Consider the following 14,257-nt stretch of genomic DNA (forward strand, 5'->3'; position numbering starts at 1 on the left):
TGGTAAAAATTTGGGCCTTGTGTTTAATCCATTTAACTTGATTTGCAGTGTTTGGTTTACCAGAAGAATCTCTCTTATTTGCATTTGTGCAAAGGTTCAAGATCCAAAATTTGTTCCTTTTTATATAAACATCCTTAATATCTTGATTTTTGGACACCGATATCAAGGAGTTAGCTATTGTTTTGCTAACTCTGAATTTCCCCTCTGTCTAGAGTAGCCTTTCACCCCCTTAGCTACCTCTGCCTTAAACAGTGGTGGAAGTAGTCTTTGAATAATTTTGAGCGGGTGGGGGTTCTGAGATATGGAAGGATCTGGGTGTCCTAGTGCATGATTCGCAGGAGGCCAATATACTGATACAGCAAGTGATGAAACTTCTTTTCTTCTAAGGATTAACTGTCTTTGCAACTGTCTTCCTCAAGAGTTGGTGGAAGCAGTCTATGAATATTATTAAGACAGAAGCAGGTATATTCTTGATAAACAAGGGATTGAAAACTTACCACAGGTAGAGGGGATGCTGAGGTTATAATCAGATCAGCTATGATATTCTTAAATGACTGAACAGGTTCGAGGGACCAAGTGACCTCACCCTGCTCCATATATGTATGTTTGTAATTGAACTTGATCTCATTTAATATATGAAGAAGCAGCTATGAAATGGAATCTACATGGATAGTTGTTGTGTTGGATATACAAAAGAGGTTTTGTAACGAATAATTAAATTTTATTAATATTTAATCATTAACAGAATATATTTATACTTTTACCAGTCCAAATATGATGAATTGAAGAAAGCTGAAAAAGGGAACAAACAACAACAGAAAGTTCACAAATACATCAATGCATGTGAATTGGTAATGGCACCTGTACACGATGCTGTGGTTTCGCTTCACCCTGCCAAAGTGTGGGATGATATCAGCCCTCAGTTCTATGCCACATTTTGGTCCCTCTCTATGTATGACCTTGCTGTCCCCAGTACTAGTTATGACCGTGAAGTGAACAAATTGAAGATCCAAATGAAAGCTATTGATGACAATCAGGAAATGGTAAGGCTTCAGAAATTAATCCTTTTTTGAAGTGAGCTCCTTGCATTTTCACACCGTTTCCTGTCGCCCAGATTTTGTTAACTGCCTGAAAGCATTATTCCTGTGACACTGTTCCTGCGACTACCTTTGTGCCAAATGATTGACTAATGTCGAAAATGACAATTTTAATTGATTATTGAGATAACTTATGTATTTAATGGGTGGATCAATGTTGAGATGCACCACTCTATTTGCATTCTTAAAATAGATACTTTAATTAAGCAACTTGATGAAATTTAATCCTGTATATAATGTGTTCAAGTAATCGTGAACAATATTGACAGTTTACATAAAAATATTTTGCCTTTGAAGCTCTTATTTAAGTCAAAGTTCAAGTTATCTTTAAAAACTTTTCAACTTTTTGTTGCATGACCTTATTAACAGCTGTTAATTTATTTTTCTTAACAAGCCCCTGAATAAAAAAAAGAAGGAAAAAGAACGTTGCACTGCATTACAGGATAAACTTCAGGAAGAAGAAAAGAAGCAACTGGAGCATGGTCATAGAGTTCTGCAGAGATTAAAACTGGAAAAAGATAACTGGTTACTTGCTAGTGAGTAATAGGAATCTAAATGTAGTTTAATTTATCCATTTCAAAATTATGAATCTATATATGTTGATATTAATGTTTTCATGATGTATGTTGAACAAAAAAACAAATAGCATTTTTAATATTGTGTACTTTGCTTGGTTTTTTATTTCTTTTCTGACCAAATTTTTAAATGTTGAAGGTGGTAAGTATCACAACGAGGATCACAATTTTGTTCATATTCTTTGCAGTAAGAATCACTGGATGCCAATTTGGAGCGGGAATGTTAATTCTTTTTCCACCTCTTTCTGGTTTTAGAGCAATTAGTGTGGGCAGTAGTAACTCAACATGATTTGATTGTGTCATTTGCAGAGTAAACATTAAAATATTGACAGATCAGTTTCATAGCTTTTTTTGATGTTGGTGGCAATCCATCATGACTGGGTAAATGCCTTCATTTCACAGAGCACTTAACTAATTATTTGTGTTTTAATTCCCTCAGAATCTACCAAAAATGAGACCATTACAAAATTCCTCCAACTGTGCATCTTCCCAAGGTGCATCTTCTCAGCCATAGATGCAGTTTATTGTGCTAAGTTTGTGGAATTAGTTCATCAGTTGAAGACACCTAATTTTTCCACACTTCTGTGTTATGATCGGGTAAAATACTTTATATTCTTTTAAAAATATATATCAATAGTCATTTTATGTCCATTTTGATTTTAATGTTTGTTCATTTTGTTTTTAGGTTTTTTCTGACATTATATACACTGTTGCAAGCTGCACAGAAAATGAGGCTAGTCGCTATGGCAGGTTTCTTTGTAGCATGTTGGAGACGGTTACCAGGTGGCACAGTGACAGAACTATCTATGATAAGGTAACCCTTTTAATATTGTTATGGATACAATAAGTTATTGCAATTTAGTTCTTGTTTCATTATGTCAGTTTTTTCTTTGCACCCAGGGAAGAAGTTTCAGTGTAATCAGCTGAGTTGTTTTCTGTTTCTTTTTCTCCCTCAGGAATGTGGCAATTACCCAGGGTTTCTCACAATCTTGCGAGCAAGTGGATTTGATGGAGGGAATAAGGCTGACCAGTTAGATTATGAGAATTTCAGACATGTTGTACATAAGTGGCATTACAAATTGACCAAAGTAAGCTTTGTCTTTGTCTTTTCCTTCTTTCTGGCCGAAATAATAAGCGATACTGCTGCAATCAAAGCATAGGATGTGGGTGATTGGGGGGGGTTGGTCATGATAAACAAGAGGGACATCAACTGAAAAAGAGATCACAAATTACCAGAAGCTGCAATTTTTATGGCTGTCAATTCAATCTTCAGTCCAAATGAAGTTCAGTTATGAATTTTCTAAGGCAGCCCTGGGAAGCCAATTGCATTATGTGTTCATCTGCCAACATGATCACAAGATCAGAAGACAAAGGAGCAGAAGTAGGCCATTTGGCCCATTGAGTCTGCTCCATGAGCTAAACTAATAGTATTCCTATCTAGCCCCAATTTCTGGCCTTACCTCCAGATCCCTAGATACATTGACTAATAAGATACCTATCAATCTCCTCCTTAAACGTCCCCAATGATTGGGCCTCCACAGCTGTACGTGGCAAAGAATTCCATAATTTCACTACCCTCTGGCTAAAGAAATTTCTCCTCATTTCTGTTTTAAACCGGTACCCTCTAATTCTAAGATTGTGCCCTCAATGTTAATAAATGGAACAAAAGTTAATTGACCAGAAACAACCTAAGGCAGCAAAGAGCAGTCTGTGAGTCAAATTCTGTGCAGTTGTTTTGATGCTTTTCTTCATGTAGTGGTTATTCAACAGGCCAAACAAATTCCTGGTTAAACTGGTCCTGATGAGGTCTTTGAAATTGACTAACACATCAATGTTTAAATGTGAAGAATGTGATTAACGATTTGCAAGGATGATATCAAATGGATGTATTAGCATTGCTCAACCAAATCTGTATAATTTTTAAGAAGACATATGTAGGTTTCGACTGAGTTTTACTTGAGAGGTTAAATAGTTTGGCCGTTGCACCATATCCAGCTAATGTTTTGGTCGTGCACAGACACATCAGTTCTGTTACTATGTCTATGACTACAGGTGAGGTTGCGATTTACAGCTGTAAGCAGGCCATGGGAACTGCAGGCTATTAAGTAATGCATTATAAATATTTATCATTATACACAGAACCAGTATTTTTTTTCTTTGTACACTTTGCTGGGGCAGGATTTCTGGTAGAATGTCTATTGGATTTAGGGCTGTGAGTTGTATTGTTGCAAGGATTAGCGTCTTGCATTGTATTCGTAAATTTCAAGTGTGGTTGTTCTGTCTTTTGTGTGTTTGCCCTTTTTACCTGATAATGATGTAAAATTTCAGTGTTGGTTTTCTATTGCTGGTGGACAAAAATTAAGCAGACATCTGGATCTTTGTAAATACAACTTTATTTCATGTGGAGAAAAGACAAGGTTGGCAGCCTTTTCTTTTTAATATAATGACAACAATATGTGACTGAGCCATGCAGAACAGGACCTACATTTATCTATCTACAATTGTTTCTGTGCTGACTATGAGTACAGTCCTGACCAAGTTCTTCTTGTCTTTGTATATCCAGAAATATGGCATGATCTAAACCTGGAGTTCAAGTTCAATTTTGGCTTAAAGATACAGAGCTTATTTGCAGTGTTGTTTCCACTCAGAAAAGCAATTTGAATTGGCAATTCAGACTGACAGCTTTACTGGAATTGGTTATTGATTACGAAACTATTGAGTTGAGACTTATTTTGTGTTTACTTCACTGGTTATTCCTTTTTTAAAATATTGCATGTTTTAATTATTTTTGTCTAAAGGGATTCTCAGGACATATCAATAGTTAGTCATAAAAAACAGAACCTCGTTATATGGATAAATATATCAAAATGCTGCTACATTTTGTATTTGAAGCATGTGAACCAGTTTTTGAAGTTGGTCTTAATATTCCATTCTCTTTCAGGCATCTGTGCACTGCCTTGAAACTGGCGAGTATGTGCATATCCGGAATATATTGATCGTATTGACTAAAGTCCTCCCTTGGTATCCCAAAGTACTGAATTTAGGTCAAGCATTGGAGCGAAGAGTGCATAAAATTTGCCAAGAAGAAAAAGAGAAGAGACCTGATCTCTATGCTCTGGCTATGGGGTAACAAAGTGAAGTCAAATGAATGTGATTTAATGCAAAGTAGTATAATGGAAAATATCTTTGAGGTTTGGTGTTGGTTGATCAGCCTCAGCCTCACTGGTTTTGATTTGGATTTATGCTTGCAATGAACAGATTAATGCTAGTATTAAAGTAACATTATCAGAAAATCTAGTTTAATGGCCCAGATAGCGCTGCCAAGACACTCAGGTTAATGGGTGTTCACCATTATAAATGTGATCGTGAAGCAGCTGCTCAACCAATATAAACATTGGATATGTTGTAAATGCACTGCTCCTCTATTAGCTTTGTGAAAATCTTTTTGTTTAGTCTCTCATTCAAATGTATTGTGCAATGTGAATTTCTTGTATCAGCAAGTTTTCAACTAATTTTGCATTTAAGTGCTCTTTTTATCAAAGCTAGTGAGCCAGTGTGCCACTGAATATCAACTCTTGCAAATATGATGCCTCATTCCTTCAGGTTTTAATTATTGTAGCTACTTTGTTTGAAGAAAAGTTGATCTCTGGCCTGTCACGACCTCATTGGAGACCAGAATTCATTCACAGTTATTTCCTCTCTCTTCTCTGGTCTTGCATTATAAATTTGAACAGTTCAGCCTGGTTGGTTAAGGAAATATTTAGTTGTGTGGACACAAGAGACTGCAGATGCTGGAATATAGAACAAAAAAAAACTGCTAGAGGAACTCAGTGGGTCAAACAGCATCTGTGGAGGCAAATAGATGGCCAGTGTTTCAGATCGAGGTGGTCCTGATGCAGGGTGTCGACCATCCCTTTGCCTTCAACAGATGTTTCTTGACCCGCTGAATTCCTTCAAATGATTAGTTGTATTATGTGTAGTGCAATCCTAGATAACCTGTAGATGGTGCTGCTCTATTTCCCATCTCCCACTTTCAGTCACTTGCAGCAAAATATATAATCAATGCAAAAGTTTCATTGGTTAATCTTAGTAACCAAGTGCCATTTTCTAGTTCATCACAGCAGTTTTTAGACCACTATCCTCAGAAGTCTTTTCAACATATAATTTCAAATGAAAAGCTTAAGCTGCATCATTTAGAGAGCAAAAGTGTGTATGTTGATTGTATATGCACAATTAATTTTGAAATTCCTATTAACTCGTAAATAATGACTAAACATGGCATACAAGAATATATACTTTTAAATGATCAAGAAACAATACATCATTAATAATGGAAATGTGGACTATTGGCTTAGTTGGTGCTCTCAGCCTTTCAGTCAAGTGCAAATCTCACTCCAGCAATTTGAGCCCAAAATCTGTGCAGGCAATCCAGTGCAGTACTGAACTAGTGTTGTTACATTCTTCATCGTGTCTTTTGGACAAGACGTGAAACTGAGTTTCCATTTGCACTCAGGTGGATGATCTCATTCATCCTTGATCACAAGATCTCATTGCACCATTTTGAAGAAAAATAGGGGAGTTATCCCTGCTGTTCTGGGCGGTGTTTATCCCCAATCAATAATAATAAGAACCAAATTGTGTAGTCATTTTCACATTGCTGTTTGGGAATTGTAGTGCCCAAATTTTGCTGCAGGTTTTCCTACATTTACAATGGTGACTGCTTTTTTTTGGAAAAAAGACTTAATTGTCTCTAAGGCATTTGGGATACCCTGAAAAAGATAAAAGGCATGTTATAAATGCAAATCTATCTTTAATGGAATTATTGATTTTGACTGTACAGTGAAATGGGGAATACAGTTTTGAACTGAAAATTCATCAACACACAATTGCTGCTTAACATGGCATGACTAAATTAAATTCATATCTCATTTGGGGGAAAAATGTTTTCTTTTAATATTCTAGGGATGCCAAAACAAATTAAAACAAAAACTTTTGTTGAATATTAACTTGGGGGGGGGGGGGGGGAAGCAAAAGATTAAATCTGGAATCCAGTATTCATGGTTTGAATTATCAATGTAATGGGATGGGTGGAGAAATCATTTGCACAGACTCTGATCTCCTGCAATCCATTCTGAAAAGGACTGCTGCACAAGTGTCTCTTGTCACTTTCCTGATTTAACTTGTCCTTCAATATTTTCAGCCTGAGTCGTGTGCCTTTCAGTTTGTCAAGTGAAGAGAATAACTTTAATTGGTGACCAAGAGGTTAGCACAGAGGTTAAAAGCAGTATTCTTATAATAATGGAGCAGTGCTTTATATTTATTAAGAAATTTGAAGATTGTGAAAGAGGTGCTTTTAGGCTTAGCCTAACCTCAATTTCAAGTCGAAGCTATGTTTCAGAGAAATCTGAAAGACAAGGTAGATTTTAAAAATTTTGTATAGTGCCTTTGATTACATCGGGTTATCCCAATGCACTTCACAATTCCTTTAAGTTCCACTGTAAGCCGAAAAATATAAGCAACATGGTAAGATTTCTTGATGTTTAAAGTAGAACAATGTTGAATGAGCAGCTTTCAAGATGTCTGCTGACGACATGATTGGAAAGACGTTGGCTGCAGTGGACCATGGAATTCTTCTGCAGAAGGGCATGCAAGCCAAAAGATGCCACGATTTCTGGGGGAAATTCAGACAGGACTGGCTGTTAGGATGGTTCTTAGTTGGCCGTGCATGATGTAATCTGCTCATAATTCTCTGAGCTCACAAAGAATGGCAAAGAATGAAAAGTGAATCATTTTAGGAAGTTTAAACCAGGGTAGGACTTGTATGGTAAATGACAGGGTCCTAGAGTGTTGTGGAAAAATGACCTCGGGGTACAAGTGAATAGTTCCCTGAAAGTGGCAATACAGGTAGACAAGGTGGTTAAGAGGGCATTTGGCATGTGAGATTGGCCAGTAGTTTCAGTTGAGAGAATTCTAATGAGGGTAGTAGTAGACAGAAGATTGTATGTACTTCATATAAATCTATTTACTTCAAAAGGCAGTAAAATATTTTCGCTGTTTGGGATCATGTCAAGGTGTCATTGGTCACTATTTGCAGTTTACTTCAATAATCTTTTTTCAGTTAGCCATTTGATTGTGCGTTAGTAATAGTTTTGTGCATGATTTAGTTTGAGCATCCCTGCATCTATTTCTCTTTATATTTTATTTCTAAGCTGTGTTAACTTTGGGTCATTTAATAAGATTGTTCATGTATTTTGTAGCAACTTAATTCATTAACCTGGGAAATCTCCACACAGTAAACATGGACTATTTTCTGATTCTGATTTGATCATTTTGGTGAAATATCTGATCTGAGCCACTCCTGAGTTAGTTGATCTTGAATTTAGTCTCAGTTAATTTTGATCTTCCTTCAGTGGCCTGATGATGTGTGGGTTGGTAGGTTAACTGACTGCTGTAAATTACCCCTAGTGTGTAATCAATGGTGGAATCTGGGGGGAAGTGATGGGAATGTGGGGATAATAGATTACAGGGAAAATTAGTGGAAGAATGGGATTGCTTTGTGATGTATGTCTAATGTGAATTTGAAAACCGACAGCTGTGAAACAGCTGCATTGCAGAGCCACTAGAAATTTGGGAAAGATTGAAAGCTGTTGCATTCTCATTTAATTTGAGAATTGTGTTTTAGATATTATTCCTTTAAATGCTAATTGAAAATCCATTTCATTGATCAAAGTTATCAACGCAAATATTTAGTTTTTACATTAACTGTTTAAATTACTTTATCTAATGTTTTACAAGTGAACTATAATCGTCTTCCAAGATTTCTTTTCTCTGCTTAACACTCTGTGCGACTTGCAGCTATTCTGGCCAGTTGAAAAGTAGGAAACCATACATGGTCCCTGAGAATGAATTCCATCACAAGGATCCACCAGCAAGAAGCGCAACACCTGCAACAGTTCAGAATGGACCAGGCACAGTCACACAACCTGCTGCAGCAACCACCAATGCAGCCAAAGCTGAAGAAGGTACAAATGAGGAAACTGGTAAGAAAAATCGTTTCATTATTTCTAACATTTGTAGCAACTGATCACCTCTTGGAGGCTTTTTAGGATTAATAGTGCAATAATTCAATGATATGCAATTATTTATTGGTCAAGACTGTGTTCAATTCATCATCTGCACATAATTTGCTGATCTCAGTGATAAGAGAACTCTGAATGCTGCATTTGGTCTTGGTAGTGATATATTATTGAGGGGGAAAAATCAGACAGGCTTTTGATTATTTGATTATGCTTGCTGGAAAAATGCATCTTTATGGATGAGGACCAGGGCAGGATGAGGATTAACTGCAGAGTCTTCAATGACTAAATAGTGTGGCAATATTCATTTCTAAAAGCACTGGTTAAAATAGTACTTTACTGTCATGTGGTTATGCTAAATAGCTACACAACCGAACTGGAGCAAAATTCAATGTTGTCTTAAAGAGAAAGAACAAAAATGATTAACCTTTTTTACAAAAAAAAATGTTTCAAGTTTAATGTATTAGTTCCATTGTAATTTGTTGGTGTTTGTACTGAATAATGAAAAGAGGACAAACACAATAATGTAGAGTTAAGCTGCAGATCGGTCATGTTCCAGGGGCTTAATTGCTTTCTCCCATTCCAACACCAAATCGGATCTTTCAAGTTAAATTCAACTTAATGGTCTCTCTCTTACCATTCCACCATTAAATTTGCTTTCAAAATACTTCTAATTTAATTGTGCTTTCAAATCTGAAATGTTGCAAGAAATTGCTCCTTGCTTGTTTATTTAAAAAGTCAAATGGATTATGTAGACTTCCCAAATGAACGCTAAGTGAGGTTTAAAACATTGGGGTACAGCTCTCGATGTAAGCCAAAGGAATCTCAGCTTGTGATTGTTTACTTCAGGAATTAGATTAAAATTTGAACTAATGTACCCAGTTTGGTCTCTGCAAATGAAAACAGACAATATTGGAAACACTCGGCACATTAACTGCTTCTCTTTCCAGAGACGTTGCCTAATGTTTCAGGTCAAAACCTATTGTCAGAAGGAGTTCTGACAAAGGGTTACCAACCTGCAATATTGACATTATGCAATAAATAATTGCATACCGATGCTATTTGACCTGTTAAGTATTTCCAACAATTTCTGTTTAGTTTTCTAGCATCTCGAGTTTTTTGTTTTTCATTTACTAGTCTCAGCAAAATTTTGTATTCTTTTTGTAAATGGAGGACAAAAGTGATCCAAATTTGATTTCCTCGCTCATCCCTGTGGATTTGCTGATGATCTGGCGGGTGCAAGTTTTTTTTTACAGTGCCGAGAGAGGCCATCGACCAATTGGGTCATTCCACTAGTCCCATATCTCCCTCTTTCTCTGTGAGACTTCTGCAGCTTACTTAACTATCCACTTCTCTTTTGATTCCTTTGTCATCTAACTACACCTAAGAGGATGTTATGGGAGCATGTGGAAGAGATGCACCCAGTCATACAGAAAATGTGCAAATTTCACACAGGCAATACTCAAGGTGTGATTGAACCAGTGTAGCTCGAGCTGTCCTTCACATGCTGTGCTGCTTCTTATCCTTCACCACCATCAGTGATAGCTTATGAATTTCAAATAGTCACAGGTATTGACAAATTGCATGTAGATATTTTCAAGTCACATGTTATAAAATAGCCAGAGAGAGATGATGCATATTTTTGATTGTGTTCTTGCCTTCATTTATGGCTTAGTCAATTCTGTGCACCAAAATAAATTGGCTATATTTTGTATTCTCTTAGATTAATACTAAATAGTGCAATCTTAAACTTTTATTTTCAAGGTTTAGGATTTGAACTTCTGCTGTCATCATGTGTATGTTTTGTAAATGGTTAAAGCATGAGCTAAATTTATGCTTTTCCTCCTTTCCTTCCTTCACTGTCTGTAAGGATTCTTTTAATGTAATTGATTGCTCAACCAAATGCAAAGCAACTTTGCTGAGAGTCAGTGATCCCTTTAACCTGACATGTTAGTTACCACTGTCAGAAATGGGGCTACATTGCCACAGATCACTAAATCTTTGTGGATGGCACTCTAAGAAGTCACACACAAGGGCCATTGCTTTGTCACCGAGTACAAAGTCCAGGTCATAGATCCTTTGTAGAATTCATAATTATTTTAATTGTCATAATTGTTTTGTATATTAGAAATATTTAATGTTATAAACATTAGTATACCTTAAATAATTATTTATTGTTTTTGAATAGACCTACAGGAAGCTCCTATCCTGAATGCAGAGTGTTTTAAAAAGTCTGTTTTACCTTCTTTTTGACAGATAAATTGAAGGAGAAATCTCAGAGTGCCATTAAAGTTACCAACAAAGCAGCTAATACAATACCCAAAGTTATGGCCAGTAATGGAACCAATTCTATAAATAGGTAAGAATTTGGCCTTCCTATTTGTGTGTTGAAATGTCTAAGTGTACCATGGATGGATGGTCAGGCAAATTTATAGAATTGTTACGATAAGAGAGAGGTCCATATCGGCTCCAAGTAAATCAAATCAGTCCTATTTTCCTGCAAAATATTTTCCCTGAAGTCCTTATCCATTTCTTCAAGCAATGGGACAGTTAGCAAGTTCCAGATCATAACTCTTTTCTGGGTAAAGAAGATTTTCTTCTTAATCCCATTGAACTTTTCACCCAAACTTTTAAATCTTTGTCACTAGACCTTGAGTCATTTGCTAATAGGAGCTGTTTCCTTGTGTTTAATTTAGTGAAAATAGAAATAGTCCTGATCATTTCTCTGAACACCTCTCAACTTTCTTTGCTTCAAGGAGAATAACCCCAGCTTCTACATTCTAACTTTAACTGGAATTATGGCTTATCCAATGTTTTCTGCAAATTCAGCATAATTTATGTCCTTTTTTTACTCTGCACCTCTGTTGAATGAATCTCAGGATCCCAAGTGCTTTATTCACTCTCTCAATCCACCCTACCACTTTCAAGGAAATTATGGACTTTTACACGTTTAGAACTGTGCTATTTAGTCTATATAGTGTCTTTCCTTGTTCTTTCGACCTAACTGTTTCATTTCACACTTATTAAATTTCATCTTTTAATTTTGCCAGCCCATCCATGTTGTTTTACAGTGTGTTACTATCCATCTCAAGGTCTGTTATACTTATAAACTTGGTGTCATCTGCAAATCTGAAAACCCTCCACATCCATGCCTAAATAATTTATGTTGAAAAACCATGGCCACAGAATTGATCTCAGACATGACATCAGTCTGGCTAAAAGTATTAAATGCCAGTTTACTGTGACTCTGCTGCAGTCTTTTAGCTAATTTCCTAATCCTTGTTGCTACTGACAGTTTAATGTCATTGGTCTGAGTTTTGGTTGCTGGTCTTTTGTGTGGAACTTTATAGAACGTCTTTTGAAAATCCATGTCAACATCATCATCTGCATTCCTTCATTAACCTTTTGTTACCTCATTGAAAAATTCAAGTCAATCAATTATGAATTGTTTTAAATGAATCACCATTGACTCTCCAAATGCTGTTATTCTTTGTAACAATTGTGAATAGCTTTGAAAATGAATGCCAGTTGAACTAGTAAATCCCCTATTGGCTAAGGAGAGATAGTGTCCAAGACAGCTCGAGAGCTGCCCATTCAAATACTAGTTTACTACTTTGTCTTAATTGTAAGCCCAAATAAAGAGGTTGATTTTTCTTGAAGTCTTTGCCTGTGAAAGTCTTTAAGTCTTTGCCTCATCGCATAATGAGCCCTTTTCAAGTTTGGTATTGAAATTATAGGCTATGGTGCACAAGTTTCCATTTTATAAGCATTGTTGGATTCGACTGTTTTAAGTAGCTTTATAAAGTGTTTAATACACCTCAAGTGGCTGTACAAGTAATGGCCGCTTCTTAGCCTATTGGTTCGTCCATCACGTGAATACGTGTTTTCTCATTGGTTGGTTTTGCCACAGGTACCTAATAGGTTTTCTGATTGGAATATTGTTAGCTAAGGAGTACCTCTTCTCTCAGGTATAAAAGGTGTCACTTTTAGGTAATCACTTTCTTGCTTTCTTCCCCCAGCCCTAGCTCATTTTTAGTTCCTTTGTCTCAGCTCATCTCCTTGCAGTAAAGCTAGTGCCATGTGCTCTGTGACTGTTTCTTTGTTTTAAACTTTTCCAATAAAACTTTGTGAAGCACCAAGTTGTCTTCAACTCATTCTTGGACTCCTGAAAGAACCTGCGGATTCGAAAATAACTGGATCCGACAGATGTTTGAAAGTTAATTGGCAAACATTGAGTGATTTGACTTTTATGTTGACTATTTTGGGATTGAATTAAAAAGCAGAACCGAGAAAGTAATAATCTCTGGATTGTTACCTGAGCCACATGCAAATTGGCACAGGGTCAATAAGATTAGAGAGTTAAATGCATGGCTCAAAGATTGGCGTGGGAGAAGTGGGTTTGAATTTGTGGCACATTGGCACCAGTACTAGGGAAGCAGGGAGCTGTTCCGATGGGATGGGCTCCACCTGAACCATGCTGGGACCAGGGTCCTGGCGAATCGCGTAACTAGGGCCGTGGATCGGGCTTAAAACTAAATAGTAGGGGGGCGTGGGTTCAACAGATTAGAAAAGTATGGATAAAATAAAAGGGAAGGAGAGCACAGGAGAGGTCACTGAAGTCTCCAGAATAAAGAGTAAGACATAGTTTAGAAAGGGATAAGAATTTAACTTCAGACAATATGGAGACAAATTTGAGAAGAGGGGTGGTGAATACAGTATTGAAGGTGTTGCAGTTGAATGCCCACAGTATACGAAACAAGGTAGATGAGCTGGTGCAGTTAGAAATTGGCAGGTATGACATTGTGGATGTCGCACAGTCGTAGCTGAAAGAACACAGTTGGGACTCAAACATCCAAGGACATAAATCCTATGGAAAAGACAGGCAAGTGGGCAGAGGGGTTGGGGTGGACCTGTTGGTATAAAAAAAACTAAATCAAATCCTTAGCAAGAAGTGACATAGGTTCAGAAGATGTAGAATTCTTGTGGGTAGAGTTAAGGAACTGCAAGGGTAAAAAGACCCTGATGGGAGTTGTACACAGGCCTCCAAATAGTAGCCAGGATGGGGGGTACAAATTACAACAGGAGGTAGAAAAAGGATGTAAGAGAGGCAATGTTGGTCATGGGGGACTTCAATATGCAGGTAGACTGAAAAAATCAGGTTGGCACTGGATGCCAAGAGAAGGAGTTTGTAGAATGCCTGCAAGGTGGCTATTTTTCGAACCCACTCGGGAAAAGGCAATTTTGGATTTGGTGTTGTGTAATGAACCAGATTTGATTAGGGAGCTTAAGGTAAAGGAACCCTTAGGAGGCAGTGATCATAATATAGTAGAATTCACCCTGCAGTTTGAGAGGGAGAAGCTAAAATCGGATGTGTCGATATTACAGTTGGGTAAAAGTAACTACAGAGACATGAGCGAGGATTGGAAGGGGGCTCTTGCAGCAATGGCAGGGGTTTCTGGGGCTAATTTGGAAAATGTAGGATCATTTCATTCCAAAGAAGAAGGGAGGA

The 14,257-nt window shown here is 37.0% G+C and overlaps 1 protein-coding gene across 2 annotated transcripts in view; it reads left to right on the forward strand.

The window, feature by feature from the left end:
• The window catches only part of thoc2 (THO complex 2), a 106,157-nt gene that overhangs the window by 63,118 nt on the left and 28,782 nt on the right, over window positions 1-14,257 (forward strand). For both annotated transcript variants that reach the window (XM_052020987.1, XM_052020988.1), the window contains 8 exons: window positions 768-1,043; window positions 1,492-1,633; window positions 2,112-2,269; window positions 2,358-2,486; window positions 2,629-2,760; window positions 4,614-4,798; window positions 8,528-8,712; window positions 11,005-11,107. In XM_052020987.1, coding sequence (XP_051876947.1) covers window positions 768-1,043; window positions 1,492-1,633; window positions 2,112-2,269; window positions 2,358-2,486; window positions 2,629-2,760; window positions 4,614-4,798; window positions 8,528-8,712; window positions 11,005-11,107 — 1,310 coding nt within the window. The remainder of the gene's footprint in view (window positions 1-767; window positions 1,044-1,491; window positions 1,634-2,111; window positions 2,270-2,357; window positions 2,487-2,628; window positions 2,761-4,613; window positions 4,799-8,527; window positions 8,713-11,004; window positions 11,108-14,257) is intronic.

Source organism: Pristis pectinata, chromosome 8, assembly GCF_009764475.1.
Source record: "Pristis pectinata isolate sPriPec2 chromosome 8, sPriPec2.1.pri, whole genome shotgun sequence".
NCBI lineage: Eukaryota > Metazoa > Chordata > Chondrichthyes > Rhinopristiformes > Pristidae > Pristis > Pristis pectinata.